This window comes from Abramis brama (assembly GCF_963993115.1).
Source record: "Abramis brama genome assembly, chromosome: 25".
In the NCBI taxonomy this organism is placed as follows: domain Eukaryota; kingdom Metazoa; phylum Chordata; class Actinopteri; order Cypriniformes; family Leuciscidae; genus Abramis; species Abramis brama.
In genome coordinates this window covers 13,743,899-13,764,497 of record NC_139987.1, presented here as the reverse complement: position 1 = coordinate 13,764,497, position 20,599 = coordinate 13,743,899, and the positions used below count along the sequence as shown (strand labels likewise).

General features: G+C 35.3%; 1 protein-coding gene across 1 annotated transcript; it reads right to left on the bottom strand.

Moving 5' to 3' along the window:
- Positions 1-1,728: 1,728 nt before the first annotated feature.
- ufm1 (ubiquitin-fold modifier 1) lies at positions 1,729-10,175 on the bottom strand. The gene is made up of 6 exons (XM_084105011.1): positions 9,889-10,175; positions 9,727-9,783; positions 6,861-6,918; positions 5,609-5,648; positions 3,952-3,984; positions 1,729-2,922 (listed from the first exon to the last, which is right to left on the bottom strand). Coding segments are annotated over exons 1-6 (273 nt in total). The 5' UTR covers positions 9,891-10,175; the 3' UTR covers positions 1,729-2,839.
- Positions 10,176-20,599: the final 10,424 nt, after the last annotated feature.

Here is a 20,599-nt window from a genome sequence, read left to right as displayed (position 1 = left end):
TCTTCGCATGTTGGAATCGCAGATGATTCCGTGCACCGCTGCTAATATCCTGTTCAGTCATTCCTGTCACATCAAGTGTAAAATGAAACCGAAGCTTTAAGAAGGTGCAACCTCGTGCAAGTATGACATTTCATTTAATAGAATTTAAAGCAAGGGCAATACACCACTTGAATACGAAACAAGAAATTAAGAGAGGTGCAAGGGCGAGGGACTGGTCTCATATCTAAGGATGACATCTCAAACAATATGATGCTAAAGAGAATTCCAAGATAAATGTTATCTATTTTCTTTAAGAGCAAGTGGTAGCATGTGTGAAGTTAGACAATGTATAGATTTGAAATCCAATAATAATCCAACCAAACAAACAATACATAACGGAATCAAGCATTTACTTTCAGAATGTTTCTAGTTAGGAGTTTATTTTGTTTCAGTCGTTGCTTTGATTTTAGTTTTGTTTGATGGCTTTGTTTTGATTTTAGTTTTGTTTGATGGCTTTGTTTTGATTTTAGTTTTGTTTGATGGCTTTTCTTTGATTCTTGTTTTGTTTTTGGCTTCGATTCTGTTTGATCTTTTGTTTTGTTTTTACCTTTTCTTTGATCTTTGTTTTGTCTTCGATCTTGATTTTTATTTCTGGCTTTATTTGCTTTGATTTTTGTTTTATTTTTGACTTTGCTTTGATTCTTCTTTTGTTTTTGGCTTTGCTTTGCTTTAATTCTTATTGTAGGTTTAGTGTACCTCGTTTATTGTTTTTGCAGAAAGCATTTTTGACAATTATGATGTTACAGTCTCTTAAAGTCAAAAAAATATAAAAAGCATTTCTTTGATATTCCCTGAACCTTGTTATAACAAAGGAACACATATAATCCATTTTTGTGAACGAAAAACGGAACAGCACAAAACAACATTCTTTCAAAGGCCAAACCAATTTGCTGCAGTACACTAGCAAAGTATTTCCTTTGCTTGAAAAAATATAGCAAATTAATTACTTCTGTGAACTCCAGAAAACGAATCTGCCGGCTGAATGCACAAGCTAAATATAAATTCATGCCACATATCCTTTCATTTGAAAGATACATTGAGTGAGAAGCAGAAAGGACAGGCAGCTACATGTATAGCTTATCTGTAATACATATGGACAACATTCAGCCACTCAGGAGGTAAATTACTTATTTGACAGCAGCAATTTAGAGCGTCAGCCTTTGTGCGAGCTTTCAATCTCTCACAAACCTCTTAGAAATGTCCAAATTAAGTTTCTATAGAAATATGAGCGAAAACACGGTCAGACAAACAAGACCCCAGTACTTTACAGCTATTTCCTAGGCTTAGCTGGCCCATATCTGTGCCATCACAAGACTTTATGCTCTGATAAAAAGGTTGCCAAGTAATGCCTTGTTTAAACCCCTCAAATCACACAATCATGCTTATGACACCTATATAAAATACCCAATACCGAACATAAATATTCAACAGTTCTCTCATTTGCTTGCTTAAGTAGGCCTCTTACAGATGGCACAGGATTGAATTTATGCAAATAGCAACATCACTGCATGTCTTTGTACCTCTTTGTACCATAAAGGAGACTTCTGAAGCCTGTTTTGTCCATTTAAAGCTTTGAAACATGGTTTAAGTTTACCTTAAATGAACAAATAAAAAAGACAAAACATCCTTAGTAGCACAACTACAAGCAGAACATATTTATTTAACTAAAAATAAATAGGCAATATACAGTTTGGTATTCAATGCTTTCTTTAATGTTTAAGACATTAAACATGTAACTTTTTTACTTTTTAGTTTGATGTTTGTTAAACAGGCAACCTCATTCGCTTTCGTAAAAGGACAGCTTCTTCCATGGCTAATGTACAAACTGCATCATTTCCTGCCAAATGAGGCTGGAGACGAGCGATGGCTTTTCAAATGTGACCCAGAGTAACATGTCTGCGTTTGAATAATGTTGGCCTTGCTGTATTTATAATGCACTTCTCCCCTTTTCCAAGTAATGAGTGGCATGGAAAGGGCACAGCATGCCTGCTTTTATTAAAACAAACGAAAGATCCATTATAACACTGAATAGTCAGAACCGTCTCCTACGCATGGCAGTAATGTAAGAGGAGGGTAAGTGGAGGGTGTATAAGCAAAGGTAGAGGCCTGTCATTCATTAGCCTGATGCACTATTCAGCTCTTGCAGTAAGTCACGATTTTAAGCCTTAATGAAAAGGCACAGCCGCTGAATTGAGTGACCAAGAAAACAACAAAGAGCAGCTTTGACATCAATTTGGTTTATGTAATGCGATTTTTAATAACTATGGGGAGTTATTTTTTACATAGTAAGTATATTGTGAATTGCTCAATTTATTATCATATTTAGAGCTTCTTTGACCATACTATAGTTTGTATAGTTACTGAGCTACACAACTGATGGACTTTCATCACACTGACATTGTCATTATCTGCCTATAATAACAATGCAGAGCTCAAAACAACCATTATGGGACCATAAAACATAAATTGACAAACATTATCTATTTAAGTCATTAAATTGACTATAAAAATATGCATTACAAACACATTAAGTATGTGATCTTAAATGATACAGCTGGAACATTTTGTGAAAGATCAAAACTCCTAGTGGTTTGAAATTCTGGGGCAAAAATAACAATGTCCAATGAGTTTATATGTTCGAAAACGTGGAAATGATGGCAGCTCTGTGAGATTTGAGTGGTCCTCTGACAGACTTGGAGCCATAGCAGTGCCTGTTAGAGTAGCTGAGAGTTGACACCTCAGGGCTGGACAATAAATACGCAGGTATGTTTATTGTCTGTGACAGAAAAACGCCAGATAGTCAAATCCTGGGTCGGCGACCTCCTCCGACCCGATCTCTGGGAATGATTCGTAGCTCCGAGCCGTGTTTCAGGAACACATTTCCTGTAGAATCAGACATCCATGACATTACATCCAGCATATGGCACATTTACAGCTAAAATCATATCAAATGTTGGTTAATTTAACTTCATAAAATGATATAAAAGCCCTTTTACGTTGCATAAAAGCAACAAACTGAGACTAGCTCAGTTCCCTCTGCTATAAGAAACTCACACAGCGCAGCAAATGAAAATAAATCTATTCAGGTGTCAGGCTATATTTAGTATGTGATTGTATAACTTCAATCCAAGCTAAAGATGCATGTCTCCATAATACAAACCTGCTGCATAGCGTCAGGCTAGACATGTCGCTACTATAAAACTAATGAATCACAGCTCATTTGACACTTAGGGCTCACCCATGATATGTATGAAAAATAACGGGCAATTTTCATGCGATTACATGCAGCATGGCACTTAGGGAAGAAAATATTGACAGAATGCCATTGATTAGAGACAGATGGCTTCAGTCTTAAATGACAAGTAATGCAGGATGGAAAACATCTGTAAAGAAACATTTAGTCAGGGGAATAAACTCACAAAAATGGGGAATTGTATAATTCAAGCACATCATCAATATTCATTAGGAAATATGTGAAATTTACATGCAGAGTCTATTGAAGGAGTGTCAGGAAATCATTCGATCTCTCAAAAGGTCCCCAGGCGGATAAACATGAACAATATGAGGGAGTAAACAGAAGGATCCATTCATTTGCATGCGGCTGATTATAAAGGATAGGCTGGAAAATCTCAGCCGCGCATGTAAATGGTGAGAGTGAGATGAGGCATCTCATTTCATAAGATGAGAAAATGCAGGGAAGAGGAAGTAAAAAAATATGGAAGGTGGATTAAAGCACCGACAAAATAAACAAACATGCATTTGCACAGGCAAAAAGAACAGAAATATCACCATTTCCACCCCTGTGTGATATTTGGATATAGTGAAATAATTTACAGCTGTCAAAATGACATTTATTACAGCCAGATACTGCTGCAGAGGGCAGCCCTGATCGAGTGAAGAAGAGACACCGACCTGCTGTCTGCGCCGGGTTGATTCCGATGCCATCTACACAAATCATAATCACAAAGAACATCAGCAATGTGAATACATACACAAAACAATCATTCTTAAAAACAATCAATGAATCAGACAGCACCGAAATGCTGAACAGTCCCAATTCAAACCATCTCATTTACAATAACTGCCTTGCGTTGTGAGAGGTGAGTTATGTCTTCGGTCTGTTTAGCATTTGTTCAATAATTACTCATGACACAGCATTAGGAGTCTCCAACTACAGCTATACAAGTACACACAATGGTTCATTTAGAATCTGCTCTGACAGAATTCAGTGAGTTTTAGTGAAGAATTCACCAGCCTTTTTGTCTGATTCATTAAAGACATGACGTGAAGGCCAAGTATGGTAACCCATACTCAGAATTTGTCCTCTGCATTTAACCTATCCAAGTTAGAGAACACACACACACACACTGCAAACCATGGACTAGGGCTGCACAATATATCGAAACTATCGAAATATCGCAAATGTATATATCGCAATATGCATATCACAACGGCTTGCAATAACTGGGGTCATGAACAAAAGACAAAGAGAAAATCACTCACTGCTCTTGGCTGAATAACTTTTGTAGCTTTAATAAGAATCAGTATACTATATATATTTAATTCATAGACTGAAAACTAAGCCGTGTTTTTACATTTGATTATTCAGTTTCTGTTGTTAAATAACCCTAATGTAGGCCTTCCTGAAACCCTAAACCCCGTGGTTTACACTGATGTTAAAATAACACTTCTTAAAAATAACCTAAAAACCTGAACCTAAAAAAATGACTAGTTCATAAGAGTCAGTTGTTTGTAAATTAGGCTACTGTAGTTGTGCTATTTTTTTTAGTGCAGTTATCGAAGAACCCAACCAAATGGTGATTCAAATGTGTTGTGACTGGTTGCCAGGGTGTCGCTATGTGGTTGTTAGGGTGCACTGGGTGGTTGCTAGGTGTTTGTTTGTAAGTCTGGCTACTTTAGCGAAGTTTAATACTCTGGTTTAAGGCAGTGGTTCTCAACCAAAAGGCCAGGGCCAACCAGGGGCCCCAGCAAACTTCCAAGGACCCTCAAGATGACTTCAAATGATTTAAAATAAGACAAAAAAAGCTAAAACAACTAGAAATCATTTTTATTATATTTTCAACAACAGTTTGAGAAAAAAAAAACAACAAAAAAAAACATATATATATATATATATATAGATTTTTAAAAGTGTGATTTCTATTCCTGGAAATTATGTCTTCCACGTAAATGATTAATAAAATCTTAAATCGCCATGGGCATGTTTATAGAGAACATATATGTTTCTAGTTATTCCAAGATCTAAAATATTTTATTGAATAGAAATAGTACATGCATTGGTTAAAAAGAATGAGATCCCTGAAGAACATTCAGCTCTCAAAACTTTGTGTATTTTTTTGTTATTATTTTAATTTTAATTATAATTATTGTAATGACTTTTTTTTATTTACAGAAATTAGCTACAGTTTTTAAGACAAAACTGGGGCTAGGGGGCTTTTGAATATTGTCATGCTGGGAGGCCTTGGTGTCAAAAAGGTTGAGAACCACTGGTTTAAAGATTTGATCAAATATTAGCATTATGATAGTGACAATAATATCAACAACTTACCGTTTGTTATGATGGCACTGGTGGCTGCTGGCACTTTAAACTTTAAATCAAAGAGAGAAAAAAAATAGTTTTATGCTCATCCATCAACAATTTGCTGATGCAAATTGCTGATAGTCTGACACAACAGCACGGTACTGTCCCACTGCCATGCAGGGATAAGAAAAAATTCATCTTGAGTGTGTGTTTACAATGCATGCTGATTTAAAGAATCTAGAAATCAGAAGCCTTCAAAACTTATGTGGAAAGAGCTCTCTGGGCTGATATTTGAAGAAACTGTCACTGTCACAAAGAACCACGAAAGTTTTAAAAAAATCATTCTGAAAGAGCTATGAAAAACTTTCTGTGTGTCCTGATATAATTTCTACAATACTGAGTATACAATACTAAGAATTAGTGAGAGGGTGAACAAATAAAAATAAATAAATAAATAAATAAGCCTGTGCGTTTTTTTAAAAGCCACTTTATCATTCTTTCTGACTTCCACTTGATGCATTACATCTTTCTATTATGAGGTTGTCAGATTTGGCATTTCATTATGTCAGAAAGGAACAATGACCAAAGCTAATCTGCAGCGTTGTTCTGTCATGCAGTCGTGAAACAGACCACACAGCCAACAGGATTCCGACAAATTTTTACCCAATTTCAAAGGATTTATGTCTAATCATGAAGGATGCATATCAGAGAACATATTGGTATCAGCCATAATTTGTGTTTTTATTCATTTATTATTGTATCAGCTTGAAAAGATAAGGCCTTACTTTTCCAGTTTAAATAGTTGGTCTATACTCTTTCTATGCCTATGCCAAGTTTAAAAAAATCGAGTACTCGAATGATATGTTTTTTTTTTAAATGGCACTGATACTGATATATAAAGAGCAATATATATATATATATATATATTAGGAAACAACAACATTGGTCAATCTCTTATGTCATTTTTTTTATTATTTAAACAGTATAACTTTATAATATCAGTCATCATTTGGTTAAAAAAGACTATAGACTTAAAGCTATAGGATATAATTGAGCTAAAGTTCACATCATGATCCATGCTATGGGATATAAACCATTTTAATCAATGATTCAAAGAATTGAGCAGAAAGGCAGTTTAAAAAACAACCATTGTTGAAGATCAATATCATCATCAAAACCAATGTCAAAAATATGGTTTTAAATGACTTTGCAATAGAACTATGAACTTTTTTCTTTCTTTCTTTTTTTTTTTTTTTTTACAGACAATGAATCAACTCACCTCTTCTGCTGCAAATTTCAAAACTGCAGTGAACGGCGTGCTCTCGGGTACACTTAATCTGAAATACAATTATGCAGATGAATCTTTGTGTAACAATGAAGAAAAAAAACTACCCTTAAAGAAAGTGTTACATAAAGAATGTGTTGTCCAGAAATGATGCACAACAGTAGCATACAGTGCTGGTCAGAATTATTTGCCCCCTTGGTAAATATGATCAAAGATGGCTGCAAAAAATTAATCTGCATTGTTAATCCTTTTGATATTTTATTTAAAAAATTTGCAAAAATCTAACCTTTCATTCAAGTAAAAAATTTGAAAGTGAAAAAAAATAAATCAATAAAATAAAATAAAAATCACAGTATGAAATAAATGTTTTTCTCCAAAACAATTATTTGCCCCCTTTTATTAAATAATTTTTGCAACGTCCTTTTTCCAAGATAACAGCTCTGAGTTTTCTCCTATAATGCCTGATGAGTTTAGAGAACACCTGACAAGAGATCAGAGACCATTTCTCCATACAGAATCTCTCCAGATCCTTCAGATTCCCAGATCCATGTTGGTGTTTCTTCTCTTCAGAATAAAAAAAAAAAAGAAGAGCTTTTTGGCAGCAAACACTTAAGATGGGTTTGGTGCACACAAGGATAAAAAGTAGCCCATGTGTAAAATGAAATACTCTGCTGCTGTATCTTTAATGCTGTCGGCCTAATTTTCTGGATTAGGATGGATTCCATCATGGATTCGATCAAATACCAACAGATAAAAAATCAAAACCTGACAGCCTGTGCTAGAAATTTTATAATGGGCCATGTTTGGATCTTCCAACAGGACAGTGATCCAAAAACAAACAAAAATGTGTCACTGAGCACAAAACCAAGCATCTGCAATGGCCATCCCAGTCCCAGACCTGAACCCTATAATGAGTGGACTGAACTGAAGAGAAGAAGCACCAAACATGGATCTGGGAATCTGAAGGATCTGGAGAGATTCTGTGTGGAGGAATGGTCTCTGATTTCTTGTCAGGTGTTCTCAAAACTCATCAGGATTTATAGGAGAAAACTCCTATCCAAGAGCTGTTATCTTGGAAAAAAGAGGTTGCAAAAAGTATTTAATAAAAGGGGGCAAATAATTGTTCCCAATGTGTTTTGGAGAAAAACATTTATTTCATAATGTGATCCCCACTTTCAATTATTTTACTTCAGTAAAAGGTAAGATTTTTGCATTTAAAAAAAAAAATATATATATATATATATCAAAAGGATTAACAATGCAGATTTATTTTTTTGCAGCCGTCTTGATTGAAACATTACACATATTACTGTCTAATTTGGTTTTAAAACAAATTATTCTCTGGTCATCTTCACCAGCTGGTCGCTTGTCACTCGAGGAGATCAATAATATTTTCAAAGCATTGCATATAAAACATCATCCAAACTGGCCGTGCATCAGCATTGCAAGTGCTCAAGACTGAGCTCAGCTGGTAAATCAGTCAGTTTGAAATTGAATGGCACTTAACAGACCACTCTCAATGTGTCAATGTGTCTGCCAACCAATCAGACACAGTGTGACATTTATAGATTACCATCATAGCACTCTTACATTGATTTCAATCAATATGGCAAACAGAACAGCTTGTCATAAGGCAAGACACTGATCAATTTTGAGGTTTTGGGCTATTTTGCTTCCATAACATGTCTTCTTACAGACTAGTGGAAAGAAAATATCCAAAACACACATTTAAGACTTTATTTTATTACACATAAAGCCCAATTTATACTTCTGCGTCGAACTCACGCCGTAGCTACGTCGTAGGCTGTGTGTAGCGCGCGTACCCTTCGGCGTACCCTGACGTGCACCTCTCCAAAAATGTAACAACGCGTCAACTCTACGCGGACGCAAGCGCTGTGATTGGTCTGCTAGGACCGCTCCCTCGGGTTTCACACGCTCCCTCTGCGCGCGTCAACGCGGACAACGACGCAGAAGTATAAATGAAAACCAACGCGTTGCCTACAGCGTAGAGGCTCCGGCGTAGGTCCGACGCAGAAGTATAAATCAGCCTTAACTATTTGCATCTGCAGATTTGAATTACAATACACCGTTTTGAGCCAGATATCTACACTTTATTACCATTTACATTCACCAAATGTATTCCTATAGGAATACATACATCTATATTCTGACATTTTTACAAAGAGGTTTATATGCATATATTCTTCACTTGATTTATTTATTTATTTCCCCCCTAAAAATATGGTCATATTTTTCTGATTTATGGAGTGGGAATATTATTCAAATTCCCTTCTGAAAAACCTTTAACTTTAATATATTAACAAAATGAAATAATTTTGAACCTGGCTGTATCCAATGTTTTGATTTATGTTCTGAAAAAGCATGCAAATTAGTGTCTCATGTGCTCAATTAATTATAACATTTCAGACAACTTGTAATAAAAACAACTGTCTCTTAATGTACTGATGAACCAGAAAGAAAAAACTATGATTAATCAACGGGTTATACCTTTATACTCTATTTTATTTAGCCTTAAAGGACTGTCTTACATTCCTAGTTGTGCTAAAGCTAAATATTATTCATTAACAATATGACTAATTTTTCAAATATATAAAGAGGCCAGCTGGGCCATTATTTTATGAATTACTTATTTAACGAATAAATGAATGAATGAATAAATTCATATATTATAGAATTAAGCAATCAAGATTAAAAAAACTCAAACAGCAGAGCTGCGGAACACAATAATATACTCCCATTAGAATCAATAAAATCAAGCAAATCAGGACTAATGAAACAATTAAAAAAGGAATATTAATGTTGATGGTGTGTGTCATGTGTTGAATGATGTGTCACTCACACTTTATATGGTAACCGAGGGTCCGACGTCAGCGTGATTTTAAACGTTACTTTCGACCTAATGCAGACACAGACATATATTCAAGGAGTTTATTGAAAGATGAAATACACAGTATAAATAAAATAAAGTGGTGTTATATGATATTATGGCTTTACTACTTACATTTTACTGATTTGTATGAGAAGACCACACACTGTTTACACCGACCCGGAAGATGCAAGGACCCGCTGTAACACGTCATCTGTTCGATGGCCCTCTCTTTTCCGTCTCTCTCAATTTGCCCTTTTTCAATCGACTAGTGTTATAATAAATCGAATTGGATCATGTTCAGGTAATTTGGAGAAAAGAAAAGAAAAAAACAAGAGCAGATAAAACAGAAACGGTTGCAGCTTGTGCATTTCAGTCAGGCAAGATGTAAGCTGACTCGAAGTGGTATTACCGTAAAGTGTATTGTTAACGCACCTACACATTTAAGACATGTAAATGAAGGGCAATAGTGATGAATTGCATATGTAGCGTCCCCAAAAAGTATTAAATCATACGTAAAATGTGTAAATATTTATTGAATTGCATTAAAACAGGAGTGGTATCTGCACACAAAATAGGCTGAACAATTTTCTCTATAATAACTTTTCTCAAAAAATATCTTCAAACAGCTGGTGTAAATATCAAGTAGCCTAATGGATATGAAATCAGTTTATCATTTTAAACCTAACAAACATATTTTTGTGAAATGTTTTGTGTTAAAAATTGTGCCTTTTTTTTTTTTTTTTTTTTTTTTTTTGCAGCATGCTTTGTTCAAATTTATATTGTATCTTGAAGTGAAACAGTTGTTTATTATATTATGCCTGTAACAGTTGTGTTCACTAGTTCTAAAATGTTTAATGTTGCATACTTGCAGCAGGTTATCTATAACATTTGGATTCACAAGTACTCTATGTGTCAGTGCCGAAAGTTGGGTTGGCTTCAGAACCCAATGTCAGACTAACGTCAACATCCGACGTCGGTCACTCTAGTTGTCACCAAAGAGTCTTAATCCGCCACTGATTTCTTTAAATATTAAGTTAAATGATTCCCACAAATAAGGAACAAAACAGGGTCTATTAATTCTTTTTCTTCAACAAATAATTGTTAATTTTAAGGGGCAGGCCAAAATCCCAATTCTGAATATTGATGTGTTTAAAACTGCTTGTCATTCCAATTTATTTTAGTTAGAAATGGGTCTCATGGCAAAACCACTGGAAGTTAAACCTCTAACTTGTGCTTTTAAGTTGTGGAATATTTTTTGGAGCCAAAATTAATATGAATTAGCTATATAAGGCCTATATATCATTATCATTGTGCCTTGCAGTACTGTAAAAAATAATAAAAAAAATAGCACAAAACAAAAATTATAGGAGTATTTTCTTGTATTTTTTTTTAAATGCAAAAACCTGTATTTTTAAAGAAGTTCAGTAAGTAAATTTAGTAACACTTTATTTTACAGTGTCCTTGTCAAACATGTTACATGTAGTTTCTATAGGCTAGTAATAACTATACATTATGCATAATTACCATAGATAATTACATGCAATTAACGCTAAACCAAACCTAATCCTAACCCTTACCCTAACCCCAATCCTATAGTAAATACATGAAGTAGGTGTAAGGAAAAATTATGTGGACACTGAAGATCTCAAAAATGAAGTTTATTACAGCATAGCAGTGGCAAGGTACACAAAGCACCTTGGGTTCACCGGCGTCAGAATGAACCCAGAACATCCAAATCTTAAACCTTTTATCCTGTTACAGTTTACCACTAGGTTGCTCTTGTTGCAACAGCTATGGTCTGTATGTTAATTAAGTTGTGACACCCAATTGTCTGAGATGGTTATCTGTGTCCCACACCCATTCCCATTCTACAATTGACCATTTGTTCAGGATGTGATCAACCCAAATGGTGAAGAAACAATATAACTTGACTTCCTTCATCTCTATAATTAAGCGATTTTGGGGATGAGCTCATTCTAAAATATAAATCTGGGTCGAGACAGACTACAATTTCTTACATAGGCTAATTAATATTACTCAGCAATGTAAAGCCTTATTAAACTGTAACAAGGACACCTTAAAATAAAGTTTAACCGTACATTTTTATGAATCACCAATGCAGATAACAACCCAGCTAACAGGGAACGTTGTTAGAACTTCCCTATTATTCTGGCAAGTTCTCTCAAACTTGTGTTATGCACAAACGTTCTTTTCCAGGAACGTTAGAACGTTCGTTCTTTATCTGGCCTTTACTAATGCTCTCAAAGCATTAGCATAAAAACATTTTATACATTAAATGTTCATCTAACATTTTTAACTAGTTTCAGAACATTCAGAGAACATTCAAGAGTAACATTCCCATCATTTTTGCAAAATGGAATGTTCCCTTAACGTTTACATAACAATAATAATAAAAAAAGTTTTTAAAACATAAAAACTGGAAATTTGAACATTCAGAGAACATTCAGAAATAACTTTTTCATAACGTGATGGGAACATTAACACAATGTTCTTAGAGCATACTAGCTTGGAATGAGCTGGTTCAACTTAGGCTGAATAACCAGGATCATGGAAATAGTCCTGCCTGTTATTAAAGGTGCTCTAAGCAATGTTGGGTGACGTCACTTCTTGTTGACGTTCGAAGTATTGTCAAACAGAACAGAGGCTAGCTCGACCCTCCTTCCTCCTCATCCCGTCCCCTCCCCCTCCCTTCCGGGCTTTTCCGATGTAAATTCGGGACTTTGCGCATTCCTTCTCCTTTTTCCCTCTTCTTTGCTATTTGTTCATCGGGATGTCGTCTCTTTGGTCGTGTGTCGGCCATATCAAGATTCAAGAGAATATAATTCTAACATTAGTCGTTGTCTAGGACATCTCTCCTCTAGCTAACTTCCCTCATGTGTACGTGTACTAACCCCCCAACCCCCACCCCCAAATCATTCTTGTCAGTAATTGGCTGGAACACTGTTTGTTATGTTTCATGGTCCAGGCTGGGCCAGTTTGTTTTTGTCGCCATTTGTGGAGCCTGGGCTGTCTACAGAGACCGTGTTTTTTTACAGTGTGTTCAGGGGACAGGCAGCTAGCGGATAGTGAGGAGATGTTTGCTGGATGTGACAAAAAAAAAATTCGGCCTAAAAAACGTGTGACATTGTTTAGAGCACCTTTAAAATCACAACTTTTTTACACATGCAAAATCCCACTTAGGCCCAATTATGAATCAGGGGTGGACTGGTGTTGGAACACTTGATTAATCATATTTTAAATACACATTTTCCATAATCTGTTTGGCCCAAAGGTCTATTGTTTGGCTGGAGTGAAGCTTATACAGCGCTGGCGGCTGCTGGATTTACAGAACTTGAGTCTCATGAGTCATCCTCATAAAGCAAAGCCTGCTTGTTGGCACCATAGGGCACACTGCCAGCAGCTTGCCTAGAGGGACATGTGGGTGTTGAAGAAAACAGACTTCTCAGTGTGACTCGAAACACAAAATCCCTAGACGCTGACAGGTTTGCAGGAGTCCATTACTCTTTCGTCACAGGCTTATTGAAACCACATAGATTGGAAAAGTTGATCTGCTGAGTACCAACCAGAGAATAACGTTTTGCGTCGTTATTGCACTGGATAAAGTTTTGTATCAAATGTGAGCTATTGAGACCACTACGAATTTATCATATCTTGGCAAATCGCGCCCAGAGACGGGAACCATGACACCTTTAAAATGACAAATAGCTACAGTAGATAGCCTACTAAGCCTTGAGTAATTAATATTACAGACATGTATACAGAAAGACCTTTGAACAAAAGTCTGTTCCTTTCTTTGACAAACATCCCCTGAAGGAATTTCCTGACTCTGTATTCTAAATTTATCCTAATCATGTTGTGTGTTGAAGCCTGTAGTCGGTCATTTGTGGCGACAAGCAGCTGTGCGGTTCATGAGGTGATGATGGGAATGAGATACCAAAAACATCACTCTACTGTCAGGTGAGCTTTTGTTTAGACAACCTAACTAATAATTCAGCTGTGACAACTGAAGGCGGAAGGCAGGAGTGCTGAACAAATTTAGCCTATATCATGATCATTTGCATGTCAAGAGCTGGAGACGTTCAGATATACGTTCAAACTCATACTTGTTAAAAAAAAAAATTTGAAGAAGAAAAATGTAACATCTAAATATGGTTTATGAGGATAATAGACCAATATTATTATTAGCCCAAATTACCCATTTTTAAACACATTATCTGACATTAGCTACATTGACTGTGCAACTGTCAGACCTCAAACTTTACAGTATGTCAACCATAACCATAACCATAATGATATATTACTTAATGAGTTAATAGTCATGTGCCTCAATAATCTATTAAAGTCTTAATATATACACTGTAAGAAACGGACTGTGAATTTCACAGTAATTAAGTAATCAAGTAATCAAGTAACTTACCTTAGAAGAAATAACCATATTTTCTCTGTTTTCATTTACAGTAGCAACCATGTAATTTTTTTGCATGAAAAAAAAATATTTTGTTGCTTTTTTTGCAGAAAAGTGTAGCAATTGACAGGAAAGTGTGGGGTGGAGAGAGGGGAAAGGGATCAGAAAAGGACCTTGAGGTAGGAATCGAACTCGGATCACTGGAGTATACTAACCTTAGGCTATTGTTTCAGCCCAAATAAATAAAACTAATGCATATTGCATGATTTGAATATGAATATCCATTTATCAACAGTCACAGTTAAACAAATCATCATTATAACAAGCTTCATTATTAATTCTTCACTTATTGCTAGGTGTGTTGAAAACAACAACAAATATCTGACTTCTGGTGATATGACTTTTGTAGTTTTATTAAATACATTTGCTTCCTGTATTCTCTATGCAGAGTGAAAATATAATTGAATTACAGTAAAGTCAGTTTAAATGGAGTATTTGGCTGGCAACCCAGCTGCCAGTGTGTTTTCCTTCCCTATATACATAATAGGTTACTGTGATTGTCTACAGCACATTGTTGGTTACTGTGATTTTCAACAGGTCATGGACATGGTTACTGTGACTCTCACAGTACTTTTCATAATTTTTTTTCAACCAATTTTTGACTAAATCTTCAGTATTCTAATGTGAACTTGTATACAGTAAATTACTGTAGATTGCACTTGTGTTTTTCCAGTGTGATGTTATCTTTGCCAATCATTTGCTAATGATTACTTAAAGCAGACAACTGGAAGTTGAAATACATATCGTCAGTCCGTTGTGATAACTAATACATTAATTTACACTATTAGTTTATACATGTTGTTAGGGAATTAATACATGATGACACATTTAATTAATACATTAATTCAGAGTGCGAATTACCCCACCATAATTGGGGGGTACTGCCCCTTCACTTCTTCTATGACCATCATGGTCCACTACCATATCAATCCCCACCGTGATCGCCAAGTGCAACATGTGTTGTGCAACACACATACAAGGTCTAAACATGCGACAAACTGATAATCAGTAGGCTAGAATATCTCATTGTTATTATATATCCAAAAGAGAACTGTTTTGATCAACTCCCAAAAGTTAGAAGTTAAGTGCACTGAAATACCATTCTAATTACTAGTATAAGTAATACCTTTACAAGAAGCCTATTGCCTATTTCAGGGTTTTTCCTGGCTCAAAATGAGGCGGAGGTGGTAAAATCATAATAATGTATTTTAATAATAAGATTACTTTGAGTCACCCGAATCCACTATTAAAAATGCATCTGATCATCACATCTATTATTCAAATTCTTAGTGTTAAGCATGATAATATGGTAACATATCACACTGAAGTAGGCTGATTTAAAATGAACATTTATTTAAAATAAAAGTTCTTCTTTTGGCAAAATTACATTTCCTTAATAGCCTAAACAGAGGCTTTACTCACTTCAAGCTTAAATTGTCAATGTTTCATTACATCACTGTTTGAAAACACTCAGAATAATTTTTTGTACCTTTATAAAGGGCATTTTCCCCTAATTTTATTAAATGTATGCTCCATCTTTCATTTCAAATTCTTAAATTTGATAAATATATTCAATTAAAATAATTAGACACTAGGCTGTTACCAATAAAATTAAATAATTTACATTGAAAAATTATAACTGTATTAAATTAGATTATTTTAAATGTTGAAAAGAATGATACTTTATGAAACTAGCGTTTTGTCATTCAACGTTGACACTTGCTTGAGAAGTTGAAGTCGTTCTCTATCTCCATTGCTTCTAGCCATGGTGGTTAAAAATGGTACGGTCCACAATAGGGGTGTCTGAAATCGCTTTACATTAAAATGTTCCTACAGTGAAAATAGGAGTTGACTTGTATTGTAAATGTAATTATATTTTTTCACAATATCAGAAAAATTATTTGACCCCCCCAAAACTGATATTTCTGTCCCTTTGGGTACCCCCCAGTGCCCCCTGTAATTCGAACTATGCATTAATTATTAATCAGATATACTCTTCATTAGTTGCTGATGCAGTAATCATTAACAAATAGTTTGTTTCTTCATGAGTCATACATTAACTTGTCACCTAATACAGACTCAGGAGAACGGGGAGTACAATTATGAAACAATTTCTTATAACAACAGGGTGAAATGAGGTGGCAAATGTAGCAAATCACAACAACCAGAGTGGATGAGGAATGAAACGGTCCAAACAGGTAAGTTTGCACCACACACACCTTGATGATCGCTGAAGATGATGATAATAATGTCTCTTATCTTTGTAGGAGCTGAACAGATGATAAGATGGTAGATGAAGATAAGTAGCGATTAGCAATAGAAGCAGACCAAGTTAGCAATTAAGGATGAGACCAGACAACTCCTCTGTGTGTGGGGCTGGCTTTTATGGAGAGTTGATGAGCATGATGGTAGACAGGAGTGGTGATTAAGAAGGGTGTGCAGGTGATGACCAGCCAAACTCATAACAATCTGTGCATTATTAAGTATGAATAAATTATTATTAGTGCACCAGTAAAGTGCTACCAAGATAGTGTATAAAATATTGATTCGTTTACAAAATATGATGCAATAATGTGTTTTAAAACTTATAAGTATAGTATATAATAAAATATGATAAGCATTATTAGGCTACTTGTTCTGTGACGTATTTCAGAGTGACAAAAGATATTCAACAATAATAAAATATTATAAATTACATTCTATTTTGATTAAAGCTTACAAAGACAAGCATTTGGTAGCCTTGGGTGTGACATGCACTGATGAAGACCAGGAACATGCAAGAACGAAATAAATGAGGTCAGTGTTTATTGTTTAAGAATTCCTGCCTTATATCTTCTGGCTCCAAAGGAAATCCATGTCTTTATGTGTAAGATCCATTGTATTTTTTTTGTATTTTTTTTGTGTGTGTGTGTGTGTGTTAAGACAGGCTTGATTTAATGTGTGAAATGGTAACACCTTCTCCTGACCAAGCTTGTCAAAGGATCAGAACTAGTTTATTTATAATGAGAGGATGTATCTTGCAGAATTGAAACAGTCGTGGTTTCAAAGGCTCATTGTGTCTCTGTCCATGGTCCTGAAACCTGAGCTGTACAATCTAAAGCAAAAGACCTGAAGCAACCTGTATCGATATTACAAGAGCAATGCAACCATACAGTACAAATATAGAGAAGTCACTGTGACTCAAGTAGGGACCGTTCAGGTTTTTTGTATCTTTAAACAAATGTAATGTTTGTTTTTTTTGCTAGTGATTCGATTGATTTCAACAAGTGAACAAAATGTGAGAGATCCAAACAGTGAAATTGACAATTTCTGATTTAAAATGAGTCATATTTTTGGAGGATGAGGAATCTTTGTTTGCTTCGTTTCTAAAAATAAAACCTTTCACACACCTACATGTTAGGTCCTTCTGTACTGTGATTTCATATAGATATTGTCTTTGCATTCACTGCAAGATTTTCATAGGCAACCATGAGACTTATAAAACCCACTTCCCCTTGCATTGTCTTCTTGAGTGAGACACCTCACCTGTGCTATAAATTACACACAGAGTCAGTTTGTGGTTCCTTGGGGCTTGACAGCAGAATCTGGAGGTTATTTTAGGCAGAATTGTGCTGTTTTCTGGGGGAAGAGAGGATTTGGACAGGTTTAGGACATCTGCCGGCTCTTGATAAGGGTAAAGGAGTGTGGCAGCCTCAGTGCAGTGGAACAGACGAGCATTAAGGAGGCCGAGCGCTGCCCTCAGGGATATGAGCTCCTAAATATCTCTACTTGCTCTTGTGCACAAAGTTTCTTGAATGTCCTTGATAAAAAAACATAATACAGTGCATGTCTGCAGTGTTATTGAATTCAGTTTCAATTGTAAAGCTTAAATAACAGTACATTAAAACTGGAAATTGAATAAAGAAATTGTGACCTGTGACCAACATTTTGTCTTTTTTCAAATCTAACTGATCAGCTTTTTTTCTGACTGTGCAATTCTTAGTTCATTCAGGTTCTACTGTCGAGTAGTCTTTTGGCTGTGTTTGAAAGGTGAATTAGTCATTTCAAAAGGTTAACCGTTTCAGTTGAGCCCAGAGGAGAGATAATTAACTGCAAATTACATACTTTTGTACAGAAAAAAAATGATCCATTTGAACATTTTAGAAAAGTTCATACTTTTTCAGTGTCTCTTTCTGCAGGTTACATTATTATGCCAGTAGGTGTAAGTGATTATTTTTAGTGAATGAGTCATGGACTGATTCAGCCAACCGAATAGTTCAGAAACGAAGCAAATGAACATAAATGAATCAGTGAATCATTCACTTAGTCAATTAGGGAATAACCCGTGTTTATGGATCGCCTTGATTAAATCAGCTTTGACTGAGCAACCAATCAAGCAATCTTGTGTCTAATATTGTCACAGTTATGTTCAGTTTTGAGTTTTCTGTCATTTCTGTTTTCCTTTCTGTCTTTCTGTATTATTTACTATGGTTACTCATTTGATTAGTCATTCTGTTCAGCTGTTGACTAGCATTTGCTTTTCTGTAGCATGCATTATTAATATGGTGTTTACTGAGTTTGATAATATAATTTATTTATTTTCAGTTAATGCATTAAGCCATGTTAGCGTTTCAGAGTGTCCCTGAGGACGCGGGTTTCGTGACATCATCGTGTACAATAGATGTCCCATTTCATTGGCTAGGTGCCAACCAATAAAACGGCTCCTTTGAACACCCCCGCTCCTGCCCCCCTTTCTCGCTCGCCGCCACTGAGTTTCAAGTGCACAAGTTAGTTTTGCACCTAATATATCGTGAAAAGAGTAGCAAAAGTCAAGGCGTGAAATTTGTACAATATAGCATACATGAAATACCCATAGCAGATCTCTACAGGTGGAGCTGGGGAGGGTGGAGGATTTCTGAAAGCGCGCTGCAACTGCTACAGTACATGCTGACCAAGTGTTGAAGGTTAAGCAGCGAGCTCATTGGCTACTGATCAGCTGTGCCTTATAGAGAATGATGTGATTGCAAGCAGATTGAGTTAAGGACCTATCAGCCTGCGCCATCTAGAGTTTCATGACAGAACTTTGTTTTTACAAGATTTCAACTTGTAAAAAGCTTTCACGTCCCCGTAGAGTCCGTAGTTACAACTAAGATGAGAATTTTCAGAGAGCTCCTACTTGTATCACCTGACCGCTGTAGATTAATTTAGGTATTGATAGTGTTGCCATAGAAATGCATAATTCCCAGTCCGAGGACTTGAACAGCCTCGAATAGAATGTCATGTGTTGTCATCTCGAGACTATGGTAATTACGACATTGTATGAATGCAGCAATAGTGCCAGTCATGTGGAAAAATGGGCCTCTTTTGTGGACTGGCAATTCTCTCCATTTACGGTGTTTAGAAGTGCAAACATCTGCCACATCCCCATTGAAAAGAATAGAACTGTGTGTCATTAGCCTTAAACACCTGTCAGGGCTCAATTGAAGTGCTTACATCAAAAGAAATAATAATAAAAAAAAGGTCAGCATTATGCTTCAATTTCATATATTCTAAAACAAAGAGCATATGCAATCATTTCACAAGGTTTAATGGCTTGCTATTATTAATCTTTTATTGCATTTGTTCTGCCACATATTTTAAGTGCCATTTGAACAACATTCTCTGCTTTAGACCTCAGTCAAAATGAACTAACTGTTGAAAATTAGCCTGCACTTAAAGGGATAGTTCACCCAAAAATGAAAATTCTGACATAATTTACTCATCCTCAAGTTATTCCAAACCTGTATGAGTTTCTGTCTTCTGCTAAACAAAAAAAGAAGAAGAACATATTCATACAGGTTTGGAACAACTTGAGGCTGAGTAAATGGTCAGACTTTTTTATTTTTGGTGAACTATTCCATTAAATCAATCAATTTAAAAATGATTTCATTGGAAGTTCAGTGTAACAGTTCCTTATTAAGGTATTCATATGTTGTACTTTAGCTCTAATTAATTTGGCACTGTGCTAAACACCTACACTCTCTTCACTAAATGTGCATGTAAGTTACCCATATGTGTTCACAGAACATCTAATTTTGGTACCAGTCTGAAAGGCTGAGCTACAAAAGGGACCCAATGCTAATCAAATTTACTTGGTCATTGTGACATTTTGCTTTGCTGCAGATGTTGTCAAGGGTCATAGATAAAGCCCTAAAAAAACTATTTAATTTAATTTCATATTTAATAAATATTTACATTTCCGTTTTTATGCTAAAACATTTTTAAATATCAAAGTAAATTAAACATGTAAACATGCCCAGGTATTTATTTATTTTTTTCATTTAAATTTGTAATTTTATTACATTTTTTTTTTATTTTTTTTTATTAATTGTGTGTGTG